The 23,131-nt window shown below is 40.2% G+C and overlaps 2 protein-coding genes across 2 annotated transcripts in view; one reads left to right on the plus strand and one right to left on the minus strand.

Annotated features, from left to right (window-relative positions):
* Positions 1–23,131, plus strand: part of LOC102790106 (protein NLRC3) — a 99,111-nt gene that overhangs the window by 75,183 nt on the left and 797 nt on the right. The window contains exon 8 of the mRNA XM_087831073.1: positions 10,051–10,227. Coding sequence (XP_087687199.1) covers positions 10,051–10,227 — 177 coding nt within the window. The remainder of the gene's footprint in view (positions 1–10,050; positions 10,228–23,131) is intronic.
* c4h11orf98 (chromosome 4 C11orf98 homolog) lies at positions 534–7,260 on the minus strand. The gene is made up of 4 exons (XM_087831122.1): positions 7,162–7,260; positions 4,018–4,142; positions 3,844–3,941; positions 534–1,908 (listed from the first exon to the last, which is right to left on the minus strand). Exons 1-4 carry the CDS (start codon positions 7,195–7,197, stop codon positions 1,793–1,795), a joined length of 375 nt encoding a protein of 124 aa, XP_087687248.1. The 5' UTR covers positions 7,198–7,260; the 3' UTR covers positions 534–1,792.

Genomic DNA, 23,131 nt, shown 5'->3' on the forward strand with positions numbered 1-23,131 from the left:
TAGTAAATAAAAATAGATAATGTAAGCTTATTTAAAGCCTTCAAATAAAATGAAAAAGTAAAACAAAACTGAACCTAATATCAAAAGTATGGAAGTGCATTAAAGATCAAGAATATAAAAATTAGATAAAAGAAAAAAAAATACCTGGTTGTGGAGGGCTAGTGCCAGTTACAGCTGCTATGGGGTGGGGTACACAATGGATGGATGAATGAACTTAAATGGAAGCGCAATACAACCCTATAAGTAAAAAATAAAAACAAATAATGAGAACTCCCTGGAGCTTTCTGAAAACATTTTATTATCTATCTTTCTTAAGAATATGGGGACCTATTAATATTTAAAACAATATTATTTAATTTTTAATAAGTTTGGAAACTCATTAAAGCCTTTTGATAATAATTGAATCGCAATGATGAACACAAACATCTAGAATTAACTTGACTAAATGTTTGGACTTACTAAAAGGTCAAAAAGACAAAACGTTTATAAACAACTCTCCAATAAATAAAGTATATCAGAACTATGGAAGCTCATTAATTCTGAAAACATTTAATTGTATATATTTTTATACACAGTTCATAGAACCCATGAGAGAAAATATTTCTTAAAATAAACCCGAATTAACCACCTAGAAAAACTTATTAAAACATGACTTGACATATGGAAGCTCATCAAAGTATGTCAGAAAACACAAATAGTGACACACATAAAACACAAAACAAAGCACAATATTTTTAAGCATGGAAACCTATGATGTTATTTCCCAATAAAAAAAAAAAACAGAAGTCAGCAAAAATTAAACAAGGATTTATCAGGTCCTTATTTGAATAACGTGTTAGAAATGAACATAGTTTGTGTTAAACTGTAACGAAATTTTCTTTCAACATAAACTGCTGAAGAGCCAAAATTAGTTTTAATGTGCAGTTTACATTTGAACCTGGATGTTCCCATCAAGCACAAATGTTTACCAAACTGTGTCAGGAAAATAAGTCAAATATTTATGAACCAACAACTAAGGAAGGTTAAAGAAAATCTGAATTATTATATAATCTAAATAATGAATAGAAACTTCTGATGATGTATACAATTTTAATGAACTAGGTGGAACAGAAGGTTAAAGGTCAAAGCTCATGACCCATTTAATTAAACAAGCTTACAAGATGAATGCTGTAACAACCACGGGTCCAAATGTTGCCCTCAAACTCTGCAGGTGCTGCGACGCTAACAGAGATATAAAATAAAAACCCAATCATATGTGGAAACCCATTTCTGCCAAACAACAAAATGAAACAGTGTAAAATGCCTTTGATTAGTTAAAAATTACAAAAATATCTTCAGACAGTAAATTTCAAACAATTTTAGATTTTTTCATATTTTTGCCAGTGAAGTTACATTTTTAATTCTCACAAAACTTTTACACCATAGAAAGACATTTGGTCTTTTCACTAACATACTAATGTAACTTAGAATAACCTCAAGTTTTTTGTTTAAATTATTGATTAAAGCTGTTTTGGTTAAGAATCCGCAAAAGATGAAATAAAAATAAAACAGCGTGAGCCTCAAACGAATTCAGATTTATTTACAACTAAAATAAAAGCAGCTCAATTAATATTTGAGGGGAAACATCTTTTTTTTCTGCATTTTTGGCAGAAAGGGGCTTCCATGTCAACTGTTGTAGTTTTTGTCTTCTGCAGAAACAAACTACAGGACCGACGTCCTGATTGTCCATTAGTCTCAAAGTTGAGGCGCCGGCATGGACGTCTGAGCAGGGACTCATAGTGCAGACATATCTTCATTCAACATCCACCATCTCTACATCGTCCTGGCATCCAGACGCCTTCTTGTTCTTCTTCTTGGTCTGAGCTGATGCGGTGTCGTGCTTCTTCTGTGGTGCTGCTGTTGATTCCACTACAGAGAGACGAATGATGAGCAATTTTATTTTTGTGTCATAAAAAAGTATCAATAAAACACCAGACGCTGAAAAACAACACAAAATGCAGCTGATGATCAGTCAACTTTGATGCAGAACTCGTGGAATCTAACTGGCTGATGGACAAACACATCATTTCCTGTGTCCACTATGTGGTGTTAAAAAATAAAAAAAAAACCTTCACCCTCTAATCATCTGTGCCAGTATGTAATGTGTAGAACACACAGTGATAATCAGTGTTGGGGAGTAACATAATACATGTATCGGCATTATGCACTTAAAATACAAAATATGAGTAACTGTATTCCGTTACAGTTACCATTTAAAAAGGTGGTATTCAGAATACAGTTACTTTGTTGAAATAAATGGATTACACAGCAGTACAGTCCTATTTCACCTGTTAGGCTATGGTCTCTCTATTTTTGGTAATCCCATGCCGGTGGAGACCCAAACAAAAGATGCATTAAGAGGCTCTAATGCCTGGGTCTCACGGCCCATGTCACCTCTACTTGCCGCCCGCATAATGACGTGAAGAAATATTTTTGTAATTATTATTCAAAGCATTATTTAATATGAAGGTGATAGCCAGAGTGTTAAAGGCATAGCCCTAAAGAACGTAGCCTCATGGGCAGTGTAGTGCTGCAGGGAGAATGGACTGCCATACTCGTTATGTGTCTGTGAGCGCGAGGGAGGGAGAAAAAGGAGAATCGAAAAGTACGAGTTGTCACCAAGCAGAAACGGGAGCTTGAAGCATGTAAATATAATAATAACCACAGCAGCCCAAAAACAGTGCCTGACGAGCCCAGTTGTAAGTGTGCTATTAAGACTCGACTGTACACTGTGTTTGTGTTTTCCTCCGAAACAATAAGTTCTGTTGGAGCAGCCTTTCAACTCCTCTCTCTGTCTCTCACTAGCAAAGTTGACCCAGACAACAAAGTAAAGCTAGTTTTTGGCTACGAGCCCGACATGAACCCGACGTATTAGCCAGATGTCGCTTTACGACACGTTCAAGGAAGGCTCCCTTTCAGAGCCGCGAATATGTTTTACATACCCGCGGAATAGTTTTCTATACGAGATCGTTGCAAAAAGTGCAGCCTTACCTAATGTCCACCCTACTGTTACCCATTTTATATTAGGATTTAAAAATGTAGTTGGTATTGGTATGGCGAGTAACCTTCAGTAATAGTAATAAACACAGCAATAGTACATTAATGTAGTTATAAAAAGCATGATAATATATTAAATAATCCAAAGTATTCAGAATACGTTACTCTCATTGAGTAACGTAACGGAATATGTTACAAAATACATTTTGGGGCATGTATTCTGTAATCTGTAGTGGAATACATTTTAAAAGTAACCTTTCCAACACTGGTGATAATGTCATATCAATCAGCTAAAACTGATGTCTTGCTGCCATTAGGTGGCGCTATGACTAGCGTTCAATGTTGCCACGTGGATGTCTTTAAGCCTTTGAGGCAGAGTGGACAATATGCATTTGAGTTTCAATGAAAAGTCACAACTTTCATAAGAGTCTGCAGTTTTCCAAGAAGATTTAAATTACGAAGACTGGAAATAATAAAAACAATGCATCCCAAATGCTTTACCTCTTGTTAAGGTTATCTTATGACTGCATGAGAGCTTTGTTCTTGGGATGTTACATTTTTCCAATTTTTCCATAAACACCCAGAGCGTATGTAAATTTTCATCCATGCCCAAATTCAAAATAAGATTAATTAATGTAAAGTAATAAACGGAGCAATCCCAACTGGTCCTTCATATGTTCAGGTCTAAAGCTTAGTGGACCACACAGGTCTGGAAACCAGAGCCGCACACTAACACCGACTGAAGTACCTGAGAGATGCTGAAAACACTTAAGGAGAGAGTCAGTCAGAGGGTTTGGCACTCTTTACCTTCCATAGAGGCCTTCTCCTTCTGCTGGTGTTGCAGCTGTTTAATCAGCTTCCTCTTCTTCTTCCCTGACAGCGTGATGTTGGCTCTCGGACTCGTCCTGATGGGACAGAAAATGTCACAACGCGCTGCGGCCATGAGAAGGTGGAGGAAGGAGGGGGTCAGCTGACACTCACCTTCTCTTCTTCAGGTGATGGATGGTGATGAGACCTTCATCCACCACAGCTCCCACGATCTGATGCCGCTTCCTCTTCTCGCGGCTCAGAACTCGCCGGCGCTTGAAAAGCTTCTTCCCCAACTCCTGCAAGAGAACCACGACACGTTCAAGGAAGGCAGAAACACTCGAGTGCTTAGAGCTCCTCATCAGATATGAAGGAACAAACAACAACAGCTGAAACATATAAAGGCTTTCTTTGAATTAGCTGACTCAAACAACTTAAACTCAGAGACAATGCAGATCTGAAACAGATGGTTAGAATCTAAATCAGGGGTAGATGAGAACTGGGTGAAAAATGCTCTGTGGGATATTTTGTTCTGAAAGTTGCAGTTGACATTCTGAGGACATGTGATATCAACATTAAAATAGTAATAAGTGTTTCTTTTCACTGAGCTCCACACTTTATCACACAAGAAAAGCTACAGAGAGACGACCCAACAGGTTGTGTTTATGAAACATCTGCAGCAGAGAGTGATGTACATAACCCAATGTAATCAAGACACAGCCACAGTTTGTTATTGATGCATGTAATGTAATCAAACTTGAAGCAGGTGGTAAATAAATCAGTGTGTGTCTTGCAGCCGATTTAAACTGAAACCACAAAGTTAGGTTTAAAGTGTTAGCAGCTACACTGGAAACCAACAGAGTTTTAAAAAGTTTCCATTTTCCTGTAAACAGGGGCCGCTGATCTTGATCATAAACACTGGACATGGTTGCCAATGTAGAGTGAGTCTTCCACAAGTGATTTGTGGTTGTATCACATTTAATATGGCAGACAACTCTCAAGTAACATGCATATGACGCCGTAAACAGATGATCAGTTCTTTTTCTTCAGTGAGAGAACTGCAAACTGCAGATGAAGTATTCAAACTACGAACACAGTAACAACAGCACATATAGTTTTTTTGTTTTTTTTCCTGGCATTCATCCATCCATTGTCTTTCATTTATCTAATTCCAGGTCATGGGGTTGGAAGGGGGGCTGGAGCCAATCACGGCTGCCATAGGGTGAGAGGTGAGGTACACCTGGAATAGTCGCCAGACTGTGGCAGGGCTCACTTTTCTGGCAGTTTAGCTTAAATAATCTTAACATGTTGTTGTTGTTGTTTTTTTTTTTTACTGCACTTTTTACTGTTTTCACAGACTGATTGTAACACCAGCATCAGTTTATAAAGAGATAAAAGTACCATTGACCAGAACTGAGTTTAGCTCCACAACAGACACGGTTTCCCACGTGACCCGCTTGGAAAACATAACTGTCCATTGATGGCTTAAAAGGATTTCTCCACTAGGCTGTGGAAGAGAGTAGTGATGTGACGTTCTGTATCGAGACTTCAAAGCTTGTGTCGAGTAATTGAGAGGGCGTTTCCGCAATGCGCATATTGAGGCTTGCTTCATTTATGGGAGGAGCTGAAAATGATGACATCCGAAGCCTTGCTGCCCGGCTGTACCACGTGACTGGTTCATGGAGTGGTTCAAACTTTGCCGCGAGCTATGACAGCGATACAAACCCCTCAGACTTCATTCAAAATGTAGGTGTTTGATGGAGAGTTGCGGTTAGTGAGAGTTTGGAGACAGTTTGGAGGTTTATGAGAGTGAGGAGAGAAAGTCAGGAGAGAATGGAGCCAGCTAAGAAGAGGAGGATGTCCTCCCCTGTGTGGGAACATTTTGATTTTATTCCTCCCAAAAAGGTATGTAAATTTCTACAGAAGATGTATTTTCATAATACTGATGGTGCAATGCAATTTATGTTAAGCTGTCTTTACTTTTGTACAAGGTGAAGTGTTTGCCATGTGCCAGGGAGCTGGGATATAACAACAACACCTCATCCATGCACTACAGAGCTTTGCATGAGAATAAGGGGAACACCGATAGTGGAGCAAGACCAGGTGAGCCATCAAATGCCATGATAATATAGCATGCAGTAATGTAACTAAAAGATATAACAATATTATACAACTGTAATAAGTTATGTGTGTGATATTTATATTTGTGCTTTGTCTTTATTGTCTTTCCTCAGGAGAACAATCTCAAATAGATGAAGACCTGGTTAGCATGGTGATTGAGGACTCCCAGCCATTTGGCATTGTGGAGGACAAAGGATTTAAAAGATTTGTTAAATCATTAAATCCTAGCTATGTTCTCCCCACTAAAAAGGTCATAAAAGGAGTGAAAATTTAGTTTTTACAGAATAAAATGTGAACAGGCATGACTGAGGCTCAAAGCCTCAGTGTGTAGCTGTCCATACCTCAACGTTACAAAAGCACAACCACTGCCCACACCCCAACCACACCTCACCTCACAGTAAATGATCATTTCCATTTTAAGCATTTCCAAATGACCATTTTCCATACTGCCAGTATAAATATACACAGTATACTGCCATCACTACAATATAGATGTTTTACACACTCCTTTTGTTGTTGACATTTACAGGCTGTGTGCAAAAGGCCACACTCTTCAAATTCATGCCAACTAATATTTTTACGCCCAGTAGATGTCCTACTAGAGCAAATGAAGCTTCAAGACGCTTTGCGCTGGGGTGAACCAATTGGATGAAAAGCTTCAGTGCTTCATGAAGCTTCATCTGCCCATCACTAGAAGAGAGACCTGAACATACTAACAATTACTTCAAAGTTTAAAACCCGCAGCTGTGCATCTGCCATGTTAGAAATTAATAGCCACAAAAGTAATAATTTAAGCCATTAGAGCACCTTTGCTGCTTCTGGTTACTGTATAATCTATTCTTCTTAGAGCTGTAGCTGTTGTTTGTCTCGTGACGTTTCGATCGATACAGTTTACTTGCTGTCCACAAGGTGTCCCAGTTTCCTTAAGTTACAATGCGCTCCACTAACAAAGGGACTGCACCAACACATTTAAAACAATTCCTCAAAATGTTTTAAGGCTATATTCGACTTCCCGTAACTGACAATACTGGAGAGGAAACTGTCTCAAAGGACTGATTCATTACTATAACTGTAGGGGGGTGTGAACAAAACTTTAACATCTGACCTGACGAACACTCCTCTGTCTGACTCGTTATTGTTTCCTGAATGTGCCCTCGGCTCCAACCGACTAACAGAAGGAAAAACAGGATTTCTTACAGTTTTCGGTTTGTTTATTCCTCCCGGAGGTGCCATGCTGACCAGCTCACATGGAACACAGACTTCTTCTTCTGCGCTCTAAATCCTGGCTGTCCTCAGGCCACACGGCTCCTCACTGCCCCCAGCAGTCGTGACGAAACATTACAACGAAGCCCGGAGTTCAACGGTAAAACACCGTCACGTAAAAACAAGAAATTACAACTTTTATCTCAGACATAGTTTACACACAACGATAAAAAATATGAACGTATAAATTATTCTTCTTGTTAGTATTAATAGCATTACTGTGCATAACTTTCAGAATTATTCTTAAACTACATTTTTTATAGCATTTAAAATATATTCACAATTTTTGAATTGGACAGGTCAAGTGCAGTTTATTTATTTATTTAGTGCTAATCAATTTTGCAACATTTTACTAAGCAACAACGAAGTAAACAAAGGACTACAAAAAGTTTGACAAAACAGTTACAGACAAATGAATACATGAATGAAACAAATAAAAAGAGTTTTTTTTTTTTTCTTAAATAAAAGTTTCACACAGCCAGTTTTTAACATTTAGTAGCTCAACGCTCACCTCCGGTGGCTACATTGGCATAATACAACCCCACGCATAAGCATGGATCATAATTAAAAATATATAAACTTCTTATATGTTGCCATTAAAATGTAGATCAATAACCACAAACATTCACATATTTTAGAGCAATTTTGTTGACTTTTATAAAAAGTTTTTAATTTTAAAAAAAAACAAAACTTTTTTAATTGTTAATTAAAAAAAACATTCATTTAAAATTTAAGAATTCATAAGAAAAATATTTACTAAAGGCTGTTCTTATGACTAGTTTTCATTACTTTTAAGTAAAAAATTGTGTTGGCTCAGTTCTCCATTATTCCACTGTGTGGCACTCAAATTCAAAACAACACAGTGATGAGCACAGACTTTACACCAGTTCAAATTGAGGGATACATAACTGCAAGTGTCTTAGTGTCACACACAGAAATAATCTGCAGAGTTGTTGTGGTTCAGAATATGCAAATGAAAAAGAAGCAGCTGTGAGATGCTCACCTCAGCAGGTGATCCACCTGCATGTTTGATTTAACAGATTTTTATGCTGTGATTTTTGTCACTATGCTTTTATGATGTTGTCCTCACTAAAAGGGATTTGTGTCTCCCCTCGGAAAACAGTTGTGTAAATGAAAATGCATGAATCCCTACACTCTGAAGCTGCTAGAAGAGGTGAATAAATGAAAAGATGAACTCAAATGCAAGTAAACGAGGTTTGCGGTTGGTATGGCGGTTGCCTTTGATGATGCAAAACATTTCGTCAACATTGTTGTGTTTGCTGGGCAGAAAACTTACAAAATTACAGTACAGCACTTCAGAGTCACACTGCTAGTGATCAAAGATTTATGTAAATTTGACAACCTGAACACATTCTGTACTGTACAGGAGACACGGCACGAGATGGATTGACAATGGTCTACAGCCAATCAGGATGCAGAACACAATGCGCTGTAATAAAAAAAAAAAAAAAAAAGCATGCAAAATTGCACACCAAAAAAAAATCCGGTAAACAGCAAAGGTGAACTGCATTATAGCGAGGGACCACTGTGTGTGTGTGTACTGCGTTTGTTATGTGAAGGCTTTGTGCATGCAGGAAAAGGACCCAAAGTGCAGACAGTCGGAGACAAAAGGTGAACTTAAATACAGCTTTAATGCTGAACTCCAAAAAGTAATAAAACTGAGATTCCAAGGTAAACTTATGCAGACAGAATATAAGGCTAGATCACGACACCGACAAACTGAAACACAGGGCTTAAATACATAGAGGGAGCAATCAGGAAATGGGCAAAGGGAGGGAAACACAGCTGGGGCAAATCAGGCCTAACAAGACAAAGGATCCACAACCAGACGCATTTACATCAGATACGGACTTTCAAAGTAAAACAGGAAACATAACACAGACTGAACTCACGACACCGACAAACTGAAACACAGGGCTTAAATACATAGAGGGAGCAATCAGGAAATGGGCAACAGGAGGGAAACACAGCTGGGGCAAATCAGGCCTAACAAGACAAAGGATCCACAACCAGACGCATTTACATCAGATACGGACTTTCAAAGTAAAACAGGAAACATAACACAGACTGAACTTACAGACAGACTCACAGGCAGGCACTACAACAGGGAACAGAGACGTGGGACCAGGGCAGACACAGACACTGGCTGGACACGGGGATATAGCAGAAAGGGGAGACAGCAACTAAGGATTACACAGAGACATAAACCATAAGACAGAACTCTAACAAAGAAACCAAGGACTAGAAATGATAAATAATATAATAAACTCAAAACCCTGGGTCAACGAACCAGGCATCCTAACAGCGTTATAGCGAGGGACCTGTGTGTGTGTGTGTGTGTGTGTGTGTGTGTGTGTGTGTGTGTGTGTGGGTAGAGACACGGTGATTAGCACTGTTGCCGCACAGCAAGAAGGTCCTTAGTTCAGTTCCACCATCAGGCCGGTGTCTTTCTGTGTGAAGTATGCATGGGTACTCCGGCTTCCTCCCACCGTCCAAAGACATGCAGTTTGTGGGGATATATAAATATATACACACACACACACACGCGCACAAATATTTGTTTTGATGAGGAATAAATATTTTTTGTCTATTTAATCCACTGTTTGATCATTAATACTGATCTCTCTGAATAGACACAAAGACTCACATATACATGAATGCACAGAAAACACAATAGAGACACAATAGAAATAGAGGTATTTGCTCATTGGTTAGGACATAGTAAAGTGAGCTACATGTTTAAAACCTGAACACATCTGATAGGATCATCATTGTTTTTATCTCTTTCCCCCCACGATTCAGACTGGTTGACTGCAGTTTGTCAGAGATCAGTTTTGCTGCTCTGGTGTCTGCTCTGAAGTCCAATCCTTACCATCTGAAGCTTCTGGACTTGAGTGAAAACAGTCTGCAGAATTCAGGAATTAAACAGATGTGTGGGTTTTTTTTGGAGAGTCCACACTGTAGAGTGGAGACTCTTAAGTCAGTTTACTTCCTTGATTTCACAATTTTAACTCATACAATTTATGAATATACACAACATCCATCAATAAATCTTTCCATTTTCTTTTGATAATAATTTAATGTTTTTATTTGTTGTCACAGAATACATTTGAAAATGTAAGCCAAAAATATTCCTTTGGTTTCTGGAAATTTCATTGTAGCTTTACAATAATGTTGTACATGTACAATGTTTATATGTGATAATCGATAGAAACATGTTGTCTGAAGTAGTGTTAAAATCATTTATAATGTATTGATTCTAAAGTGCAAGGCTCGATTTGGGATCAGCAGCATGGTAGTCTGTGTTTGTGTTTCAAGTGTGTAGAAAACTGAGATGATGGTGGTCCACAGTAACAGAAGGATAAAATTGACTTTTTCCTTTTTTAAGGAAAGCTCAGTGACTGGGACGTTGTAGGTAGGGTAAAGTGTCTTGCCCAAGGACACAACGACCAGGACAGAGAGCCCAGGGATCGAACGGGCGACCTTCCGGTTACAGATGCGCTTCCCAACTCCCTGAGCCACGGTCGCCCCATGACAGAACAAGAGTCAAAAAAGTGTAAAGTCCCCAGGGACTGTTCGGAGAATGAGTTTAATTACCATGTATGGAAGAATGTCCTAGAAAGAGAAACGTCTCTGTCTATTTTAGCTATTTTTAATTGATTATTTACTGTTACTGATGGATATTATGTTAATTTGTGATGCAGAAGGGGTTGAACCCTGACATGAAGAAAACCATTCTGAAATGAGCTGTTTGGCGAAGATCTTGGTTTGTTCCTTTCCTCAATATTCAGAATTGGGACACTGTAAACCTGCAGCCTTATCAGTGGACATTTTCTTCAGAATAGGTGTGAAAAGAAAATGGCTGACTCTCACCAATCAGATCAATCAGAGGCTTGATATGATTGTGTATTTGAGTTGATGTGAAAATGGCTAATATTGTTGCGTTCATATCTAAACGAAATAAAGTTGACTTCTAGCTGACAGCATTACAAGTTGTACAAAGACACTGTTCCTCATTTATCAACCTGTGAGCATTGAATTTCATCTCATGATGTCCTCTCATTTCAACAATAAACAGTAGTTTCACCTTTGTGATGGCTCTGAAATAAGACTAACTGAGTGTTGCAAATCACTGGCTGTTATTTTAAGGAATAAGTATTACATATGGGAAATGGCCTGTATTTGTATAGCGCTTTGTGCCTAAGGACCCCAAAGCTCTTTACACATCCAGTCATCCACCCATTCACACACATTCACACACTGGTGATGGCAAGCTACATTGTAGCCACAGCCACCCTGGGGTGCACTGACAGAGGCGAGGCATGACATTTAATAACTATTTAGTTGCCATACATATTGCTCTGTGAGTAAGTTCAGCCACAGAGAAGAAGTGTGCAAAATATTTTTTGCGACTTTAGATATTTTATAGACATATTCACATTTTATTCTTCTACGTCTCACATTTTTACCACATTTACCTTTATAGATTCAGGTCAGCAGTTTATTTCCATTGTACACTGTTCTTTATGCTGAATGTACTCCACCATGGATTGACAGCTGATGCAGAAGGTTGCTGGAAACACTCAGTTAAAAACACCCTCTAGCTTCCTTTTTCTTTCTGCAGGTGGAGATCATCTCTGTTCTGGGAATGATTATCTTTGTCACAGTGGGAGTAGAAAGTGTGATGTGTGTGCTGAGAGGATAAGTTGTGTCCTGATGATACAGAGAGATTAAATCAGCAGCAGCTTGTGGGTAGTGGTGCTCTGACTGGGCCATGTGATGTAAGGTGAACTCTGAGAACAGCTCCACTATCAGACACAATGTAGAGTACACCATCACCCCTGCCTGTCTCTCTAGATCAAAACTGCTCTGTCCTTCTATGGAGAATCTCAGTACACACACATGCACGCACGCACGCACGCACGCACGCACACACACACACACACACACACACACACATATACAGTGGACCCTCGCTATAACGCTGTTAGGATGCCTGGGTTGTTGACCCAGGGATTTGAGTTTATTATATTATTTATCATTTCTAGTCTTTGGTTTCTTTGTTAGAGTTCTGTCTTATGGTTTATGTCTCTGTGTAATCCTTAGTTGCTGTCTCCCCTGTCTGCTATATCCCCGTGTCCAATCAGTGTCTGTTTCTGCCCTGGTCCCACGTCTCTGTTCCCTGTTGTAGTGCCTGCCTGTGAGTCTGTCTTTAAGTTCAGTCTGTGTTATGTTTCCTGTTTTACTTTGAAAGTCCGTGTCTCATGTAAATGCGTCTGGTTCCTTTGTCTTGTTAGGCCTGATTTGCCCCAGCTGTGTTTCCCTCCTGTTGCCCATTCCCTGATTGCTCCCTCTATGTAATAAGCCCTGTGTTTCAGTTTGTCGGTGTCGCGATCTAGCCTTATCTAGCTGTGTAGTCTGTCTGCATAAGTTTACTTTGGAATCTCAGTTTTGTTACTTTTTGGAGTTCAGCATTAAAGCTGTATTTAAGTTCACCTTTTGTCTCTGACTGTCTGCACTTTGGATCCTTTTCGTGCCTGCACAAAGCCTTCAAATAACAAACGTGGTTCACCTTTCGCGGCCTCGCTGTTTACCAGATTTTTTTTGTGCAATCTTGCATGCTTTTTTTTTTTTTAATTACAGCGCATTGTGTTCTGTGTCCTGATTGGCTGTAGACTAGTGATGGCCAAATGAAGCACTGAAGCTTGTATTGAAAAACGGTTCATTACTCGAAGCTTTTCAACACAGTCCTCTCTGGCGACATCTTGTGGCCAAAAATATGAAGAGCAGCTTGAATCCACAAAATGAAACCGACTGCTTCATTATGATTGCTCACTCTACAGAGTGGAATTCTGTCTGATATTGGGCCGCTGTTGTGTTGCTTTAAACGTGTTTTTAAGCAACGTGTTTTTTTTGGGGTGACAAAAATGTTTATTTCTTTAATAAATGATTTTGACCAGTAAACTTTCCTTGTTTAAACATGCACAATTGTGTGGTCTTTCTTTGCTTGTGACTTCTTGATGTTGGTAAATATAATAATTGAAAAATACCACGTTACATATAATATACATATAATAATGTACAACACATTATGGAGTATGCTTCTGCTGTGAGGTTCCGCCTCCATGTACTTATGCAGTTAATCGCTAGACGGGTATTTTTTTTATAAATAATATTACATTAGGGAAACTTTCCTATACATATTTTTGACCTGGGGGTAGAATTGATTGTGAACTGGAAAGGGAAAATGCTTATGAACTTGCAAATTAAAAACATGATGCATTTAAGGTAACCCTTTTTCATTTTTATTTAAGAAGAAAATTTGTTCCACTGTGCGATGGCCGAACCTGTTCCTTTTCGTGGAGATAATTTCTCCTGCCTTAAGGAAAATCCCTTCACATGGCACAGAAGAGGCTGGAGTGCACAGAAACTGGTAGAGATGCAGTTATACAGTCTACCTGGGCCCCACAAACTATCAGCTAAAGAGAATAAATAAATTAAATTGCTGCACATTTTGCAGACTAACAGTTTAAGATTATTTAAAACATAAAATATATCTTTTTATAACATTAAATGTAAAGAGTCAAATAGAAGTCTTTCTAAAGTTATTTAATAATAATAATAATAATAAACTTTATTTATAAAGCACACTTAAAAACTAAGGGTATGCCAAGGTGCTTAACAAGTAAGATAGAGAATAGGAGGAGGATAATAGAAATAGGACCAAAGCAAGTGCTAAGTATGCAAGCAGGTAGCTGTCACTGATACAGGTACAGGTACAGAGCAAACAAGAATTTAAATGAGCATAAAAGTGCATAATATAAAATCATAAATCAGGCAAGATTGAATAAGTGGGTTTTTAGTCGTGATTTGAACAGTGCAATGGAATCAGATGCGCGGAGGTCGAGAGGAAGGGTATTCCACAGTACCGGGGCAGCCAGAGCAAATGCACGGTCACCCCGGGACTTCAGCCGAGATCTGGGTTGGGTCAGAAGTAGTTGAGTGGCAGATCTGAGTGTTCTAGCAGGAGTATGTGGCTTGAGAAGTTCACTAAGATAACTTGGCGCTAATTTATTAATAGTTTTGAATGTAAGGAGTAATATTTTAAATTGAATACGGTATTTTATGGGCAGCCAATGCAAGCTAGCTAGAACAGGAATAATATGGCAAAATTTCCTGGTACCAGTCAAGAGGCGGGCTGCTGCATTTTGGACTGTTTGCAGTCTAAGAAGAAGAGAAGAGGGAAGACCGCAGTACAAAGAGTTACAATAATCCAACCTGGAGGTCACAAAAGCGTGAATAAGCTTCTCCAGGTCCTCATGTGGAACATAATGCCTAGCCTTAGAGATAAGGCGCAGTTGGTGGAAGCTAAATCTCACTACAGCAGACACTTGCTTATCGAGTTTGAGCGAGCTATCCAACAGTACACCCAAGTTACTGACATAGTCACAAGAAAAGCTAGCAAAGGAACCCAGGGCAGCACAGAGTTGGGCACGAGGGAATTTACTGTTGAACACCACAATCTCAGTCTTTTTATCATTCAAAACAAGAGAATTTCTTTAAGATGGCGCTGGAGTGACGGCAGCCTTTCCAAGTAGCTCTGCAACACCGCACCTTTTCTTAACTTTTAACTTTTTTTAGACTAGGCTTTCAAACTTTATTTCACCTTCAATACTAATTTATTAATAGTTTTGAATGTAAGGAGTAATATTTTAAATTGAATACGGTATTTTATGGGCAGCCAATGCAAGCTAGCTAGAACAGGAATAATATGGCAAAATTTCCTGGTACCAGTCAAGAGGCGGGCTGCTGCATTTTGGACTGTTTGCAGTCTAAGAAGAAGAGAAGAGGGAAGACCGCAGTACAAAGAGTTACAATAATCCAACCTGGAGGTCACAAAAGCGTGAATAAGCTTCTCCAGGTCCTCATGTGGAACATAATGCCTAGCCTTAGAGATAAGGCGCAGTTGGTGGAAGCTAAATCTCACTACAGCAGACACTTGCTTATCGAGTTTGAGCGAGCTATCCAACAGTACACCCAAGTTACTGACATAGTCACAAGAAAAGCTAGCAAAGGAACCCAGGGCAGCACAGAGTTGGGCACGAGGGAATTTACTGTTGAACACCACAATCTCAGTCTTTTTATCATTCAAAACAAGAGAATTTCTTTAAGATGGCGCTGGAGTGACGGCAGCCTTTCCAAGTAGCTCTGCAACACCGCACCTTTTCTTAACTTTTAACTTTTTTTAGACTAGGCTTTCAAACTTTATTTCACCTTCCTCTAGTTACTGTACTTATACCTCTTAGATATAGCAATACAAGATGGATAATGCACTTTTTAAAACTTCTGGAACCAGCTCCTTATTCTATTCGAGAGCGGAGCTGCTGGCACTAAGAACAAAGGGACAGACCGGCATGCGACACAACATCCCGGCTGAGATAAAGAGGAGCTACAGAGGCTGCAAGGCTGGAGCGAGGAAAGCGGATCACCGGAGGCGATTCAAACCATTAATCCCGACAGTGATAATGGGCAACGTGAACTCGCTACAGAATAAAATGGATGGCTACAACGAGTCTTCAATCTCAGTCTGCGACTGGGGAGAGTGCCCACCATATGGAAGACATCCTGCATCGTCCTGGTCCCCAAAAGGAACCGCCCCAATGAGCTGAATGACTTCCGACTGGTGGCACTGACGTCACATCTTATGAAGACTCTAGAGCGGCTCTTCCTCAACCTCCTCCGACCACAGGTACAACATGCCCAGGACCCACTACAGTTCGCATACAAGGCGGATGTCGGAGTGGAGGATGCCATCCTGTACCTCCTATATAGAGCCCACTCATACCTGGATGGGGGAAAAGGCACGGTCAGGATCCTGTTTCTTGACTTTTCCAGTGCCTTTAATACCATCCGGCCCTGTATGCTTCAGGAAAAACTGAATCTCCGACTACCTCACCGACAGGCCACAGTACGTCAGGCTGAAGGACATCACGTCTGACACTGTGGTCAGCAGCACAGGAGCACCACAGGGAACTGTGCTGTCCCCTCTTCTCTTCACCCTGTACACCTCTGACTTCTGCTACAACTCTGAATTATGCCATATTCAGAAGTTTGCAGACGACACAGCCATCATGGGGTGTATCTGGGATAATCAGGAAGAGGAGTACAGAAGTCTGATGAGGAACTTTGTCGCATGGAGTCACACAAACCACCTGCAACTCAACACCTCAAAGACTAAGGAACTGGTTGTGGACTTCAGGAGGTCCAGAGAAGGTCCACTGCCGGTTCAGATAGAGGGGGAGGAGGTGGAGGTGATCAACAAGTACAAGTACCTCAGGCAACACAGAGCACCTGTATAAAAAAGCACAAAGCCGACTGTACTTCCTCAGGAGGCTGAGGTCTTTTAACATCTGCAGGAAGCACCTGAGGATGTTTTACCAGTCAGTGGTTGCTGGAGTACTTTTCTATGCTGTGGTGTGCTTGGGGAGCAGCACAGCAAAGAAGGACTCATCCAGGCTGGAAAAACTGATCAGGAGGGCTGGCTCTGTGGTCGGCATGAAGCTGGACACTCTGGTGTCAGTGGCAGAGAAAAGGACACTAAAAAAACTGATGGACATTATGGACAATGCTGGGCATCCTCTGCACATGGCCATAAACAACCAGAAGAGTCTGTTCAGTGACAGGTTGCTTCTCCCAAAGACAAGAACCAACAGACTTAAAAACTCCTTTGTCCCACACGCCATCAGACTGTTTAACTCCTCTCTGGAGGGGAGAGGGAGGGGAAACAGGAGGACAAAGGAGGGGGGAACAACTAAGCTGTAGTGCCTCTTCACTTCACTGTGCAATTACCTTTTGTGCAATACTTTTTGTTAATAGTCAACGGTGCAATAGACTTCCATACTTGAAATGTGCAATACACTTGTATTTTTATTTTTATTCCTATTTATTCTATTTATCCCCTTTGTATATTTTATTTATATATGTCTCTGTATTTATATATGTGTATATTAGGGGTGCAACGATATTCGTATCTATATTGAACCGTTTGATACAGTGCTTTCGGTTCGGTACGCATATGTATCGAACAATACAAATTTTTTTATTTATTTTATCAACTTTCCTTCTGACGATGCTGTCTGTGTTGAGCGCTCAGTAGATCTGCGCTCGACAGTGCAGCCTAGGCGGAGTAGTCGAACGCAGATTCACTGAGCGCAGGGCAAGCTAGTGAGACAGAAGTTAAGCTCTCCTTGCAACATGGCAAATTGAACCTCTCCCACCCTCATTCAGATGTGGCGTTTGGAACTATTTTGGTTTTCATGTGACGTATGACCCTGAAGGTAAGCGGGTCATGGACTAAAGTAAAACAGTATGTTGGATGTGCCATGCAATGCTCAATTACATGGGTGGGAACTAGTGTGTTAGCGCAGTTAGCTCAGTTAGCTCATTAACGTGTTGGTCGTCCAGCCCCACGCACGGGGCGATCAGCGGTAGCTCGTTAACGGAGATTTGCCGTGTTGTGGCATTAACGTCATTTCAACGAGATTAACGCTGACAACACTAGTGGGAACACAACGAATATGACTGCACATTTACTCCGACAGCATCCTAGTGCAAAGACAAGTGGAAGCAGACAAAAACAACAAGCATGCATGCTACAAACTTTACCCGAGTCATTTAGACAGCCGTTAGCACATGATTCTCCTTATGGGGACCTGATATGTTTAATATGCTGCTGAGAATATAGCCCAGAAGAAGCGTATAGTATAGCTTTTATTTTGGAAAGAGCCATTTCTCTGTAATAAACTCTCATTTCCAAAGATGAGTGATTCCTCAATCAGATACAGGGCTCGCAAAATCGCTAGCCCGACATCCCGGGGCTAGCGATTTTTCCAGTCGGGCTACCAAAATCTTTCTCTGCCCTGCCCGACGGGCTATCGTTTTGCATTCTTTCGGAAATGTAGCTGGGTAATTATGTCATTGGCATCGGTGAACCACTGTCAATATGTGACATATTGAAATCGGTTTGAATTTGCGCTTGTTTTTTGCTTTCACTTTGCAATCGCGCGAACTGTGTATAGAGTAGAGTAGAGAGCGACAGTACTGATTGGTGAGTGACGATAATTTGCGCACCAATTCCTCTGACATCGTCTTATTAATCGTTAGCTTACTATGCAAACATGACAAGTGAAATCTCCCGCAGTGTTGCCAACTCCTCAGTAAGGAAAATCGCTATTGGCTGTCCTAAAAGTCGCTAGAAGTCGCCAAATGATGTCATCGCCTAATTTGCATAATTGGTCATGCTAATGTAATTGTAACCTACATTGTTGGAGAGAGAAATAACATCGTGGAAGAGACATAAAGTGAGTAAAAACGTCCTAAATGCAGTTCGAATTTATTTAGAACTACAAATTAAATTTCTTTTAGCAATTATTGTTTTTTAATATCACAATTCCAACCCTGCTCCTTTATCCGAGCTTGGACCGGCAAAAGTGACCCGAAATTGGCACTCTGGTGGAGTTACTTTGTGTGTGAGAGTGTGTGTTTATAAGTAGTTTTAAACCTTGTGATCCACAAAACAGCATAACAGTAAAAGGACTGACTGCGTTACAGTCAGTTCGGGAGCAGCAGCTTCGCTCATGCGCGATTCATTTGCCGTTTGGACGCACAGGTGTGAACATCACCTGCCCTGATAGCAGCTGGGGGAGGACTATCCTCCGCCTGGGAGCGCTTTGGCACAGGTGAGGTGCCCAAGGCAGCACTGCTGCCTGTTGAGAGTAAAAGCGATACTCGTTTTCACGTCAAAAAGTCGTCATAAATAAGTCTCCAGTAATACCAGAAAAAGTCGCCAGAATTGTCGCTAGTCGCTTTTTAGAAAAAAAGTCGCTAAGGGGGTCTGAAAACTCGCTAAATATAGCGACAAAGTCGTTAAGTTGGAAACACTGATCTCCCGCAGCAAGCTTAAACATGTGAGAGGTTGATCGCGCAGAGAATCGCTGAGCGTTATGTGAGTGCCTGTGTAAAAGCAGCAGGATATATATTTTAGTTTTGCTGAGCCAAATAAGACAGGTCAGGGTGAAGAAGTGACAGCCAAAGAAAAGCTTGCCAAAACGGAAAAGTTATGACAAATCAGACTATAAGGCAAAAAGAAAGTGCAGCTTTATGGTTTCATGGACAAAAGAATTTCTGTGGCTGCAATATGACAAGCTAAATAACCAGGGGTGCACATAAGTGGTCCGCAGGTGCGCATTCGCTGTCAAAATAAAAAAACGTGCACAAGATAAGAAGTTGCAACGCGTGTTTGTGTACATAAAATTTTCTGGAGGAGGACAGACATTTGTTTAGAACTCTTAAAGATGTTGAAGAAGCAAGCTCCTTTAAGCAATTACTTTGGTGTTCCTCCACTTCCAAAGAAATGTCAGAAGGAGTCCGAACCACAAAAGAAGCACGTATTCTCGGAAAAGTGGTTGCAGGAGGTGAGCTGGCTTCAAACAAATGATGAACGCACAGAGATTTGGTGCAGAATGTGCCGTGAAAATCCCACTGTAGCGGACAAAAACACTGCCTTTTATATGGACGCAAACGCACGTTGCAACGCCTTATCTGGTGCGCGTCTTTTATTTTGACAGCGAATGCGCACATGCGGACCACTTATGTGTAAATAACATAATGTTCTGCCGGGTGTGTTGTTGCTTTTCCATCGATTTCTGAGTTGACAAGCGCCTTTGTTACTGGGACCAGTCATTTTTAGAAAGGCCCCCATTAGAGCCCATGAGAAATGCAAGAAATGCATTATTGCAGTCTGCAATATCTTTCCCAGAACAAACACCAATTGCAAATAACATACTAAAAATAAACCTGAAAATCAGTTTAAAACAGCATACTATGTTGCAAAGAGCCACTACCACTGGCAAAATTTAGCAGTCTTTGCAAACTTCAAAAAGCAAATGGCCTAGATCTTGGTTCCACTTGCCTCTTACCTGTGACTTCAGTGGAAATTTCAAATTCAGGATCTGACACAGACTGATTCGTGTCCTACACAGTTCTTACAAGTTCATAGAAATTTCTGTTCAATTAGAACCAAGTATTTGAGTTGATGATTGTAATTTTTATACAATGTTGTAATTTGTGTTTCAACAATTTTTTGATTAATGTGTTGTTTCCTTTACAATATTATACTTTAATGTATAATATTGTATAGCAAACAAAACAGGAAACAAAACATCAATCAAAAAATTGCTCTCTTTTTTATTCGGGCTACTTAAATTTATTTTACCAAAAACTGAAGAGTCCCTGCCCGAAGGGCTACCAGGGATTTTGAAATTTTGCGAGCCCTGAGATATATTTATTTTTTTAATTACTTTTTTGTTTCAGCAACATAAAATTTAAAAACTGTACTTTTGAGTTAAAATATATATTTATAATTTTAATAAATGACAAATTAAAAAGGCATGAACATTTTTTTTTGTATCGAAAAAATATCGAACCGTGACACCAAAGTATCAAACCGAACCGAACCGTGAATTTTGTGTATCGTTGCACCCCTAGTGTATATATATATATATATATATATATATATATATATATATATATATATATATATATATATATATAATATTCTGTTACTCTGTAACTTCTGTCGGTGCTGTGGTTTTTGGAAACCAAATTTCCCAGAGGAACCCACCCGAGGGATTAATAAAGTTTTATCTTATCTTATCTTATCTCTTAATTACTCAGGAACCATTCTTTGACCTCCCGCATGCATTCTTGAAAGTAGTGCAGGGACACAGCAAGGTCGTCACTAAGTTCAAAATAGATCTGTATGTCATCGGCATAACAGTGGAAGGCGATATTGTATTTTTCAAAGATTGCGCCTAGAGGGAGCAAATACAATGAGAAGAGAATAGAAGGGCCTAAAACTGATCCTTGAGGCACACCACAACAGACCGGAGCAGAGGAAGAGGAGAAGGTGCCTAAGTTAACTGATAAGGATCTATCAGCGAGATATGATTTAAACCAGTCAAGGGCAGTGCCTCTAATACCCACAGTGTGCTCAAGTCTTAGTAATAAAATGTTATGGTCCACCATATCAAAGGCCGAAGAGAGGTCCAGTAAAACTAGGACCATAGAGCGTCCAGTATCAGTGATTACAAGAATATCATTAAGAACTCTAACCAACGCTGTTTCAGTGCTATGCAATGGCTTAAAGGCAGATTGAAATTTCTCAGCAATATTGTTCATGTCCAAGTACGCCTGGAGCTGGGAGAGAACTAGTCTCTCCAGGATCTTGGACAAGAACGAAAGCTTAGAGATCGGTCTGTAGTTTGAAAGGTCATAACAGTCAGAGTTTCTTTTTTTAAGAATCGGGTGGACTACAGCATGCTTAAAGGCCGAAGGAACACAGCCTGAGAGCAAGGAAAAGTTCATAAGAAATAGGATACTAGGTCCGATTACATCAAAACAGTCCTTAGCTAAACAAGATGGAAGAATGTCAAGCACAGTATTGGTGTTATTCATTTGAACAACTAGCCACTTAAGAGTCAAAAGTGACACAGGCTCAAACTGGTGGAAAGTTGAAATGCACTCAGGAATGGGGAGAGGATATAAAACAGGGGGAAGGGAGGACTTAAGAGATGAGACCTTCTCTAAAAAATGAATTTGAAATCGCTCACAAAGAGCCTGAGAATAAATTAAAGGCCACAGGGTTAAAAATTTTAAATAAGGTACGGGGGTTATGGTCATCGGCCAGGATGATTTTGGACAAGAAGGACTAGGGATGGGTACTGGTATCCAGACCGAAAAGCAGCGCACATTTCGGTGCTTTATTTCGGTGCTTTATTTCGGTGCTTTTTTTTCCTGAGCTGTGATACACTTTCTTCTTCCTTACATTTGTATTGGCGGTTGGCAAACAACTGAAAGGTGCATTACCGCCACCAACTGGTATGGAATGATACACTTTAGATTCTAGCCAATCAGTTTACGTTTCCGAGGATAGTAGGCGGGTCCAGGTACGTACGTTCTTTTAGAGCAGAGCTACAGATTAAAAATGCCCAAGGCGAAGCGGTCAAAAGTCTGGCTGTACTTCACAGCAAAAGATGCAAACTCAGCAGCCTGCAAAAAGTGCTTTAAGGTGATACTGTGATACTGTCAAAGTAGGTAACACCTCAAATCTGATGAAACACCTGGTGATGCATAGCATTTTTTTTAAAGCCGAGAAATGCGCCGTATTTGATAGCTTGCTGCGAGACCTCACACCGTGCACATCTACTGCGGGTGTGGTGCCTGTTATCGGACCCGGAGTTAGCAACATCCCCCAAAAACCCGAAGAGTAGAGTCCTGGCCCCTAGCCCTGCCAGTGTAGCAGAAATGATGACGGATGATGATGGCAGCAGCAGCCGTTCTTCTCTGCGTGAGTAGCTTAATGTTGTTCGTGTGTAATTTACGTTGAGTAGGCTAACCACGTTATTAAATTAATACATGTAAGGTGAACTAGCAAACATAGTCGTAGTTACATGCGGCTGTCTTCTTGTTTGATGGCAGATACTCCCTTCACCCTGGCCAAAAAGGCTAAAATGACCAAAGAAAAAGTGGAAAACATGAAAGGTTTTTGGACAAAGTTTGTGTTTCTTCCATTGTTTAAGCACTGCTTCCAGCCCAGAGTGATACCATATATGCCCTATAGCTGCAGAAAAGGCTAACATTGTTATCTTTTTACAAAAAAACAGCTGAACATGAGCGGCTTTTGGACCAATTTTGTGTTTTCCATTCTTTAAGCACCGGTTTGAGCACCGTTTAAGCACCGGCACCGTTTCAAAAGTACCGGTTTGGCACCGGTATCGGATAAAATCCTAAACGATACCCATCCCTAAGAAGGACGCTTTGGCCG

Source organism: Neolamprologus brichardi, chromosome 17, assembly GCF_056152115.1.
Source record: "Neolamprologus brichardi isolate AB-2024 chromosome 17, ASM5615211v1, whole genome shotgun sequence".
Classification (NCBI taxonomy): domain Eukaryota; kingdom Metazoa; phylum Chordata; class Actinopteri; order Cichliformes; family Cichlidae; genus Neolamprologus; species Neolamprologus brichardi.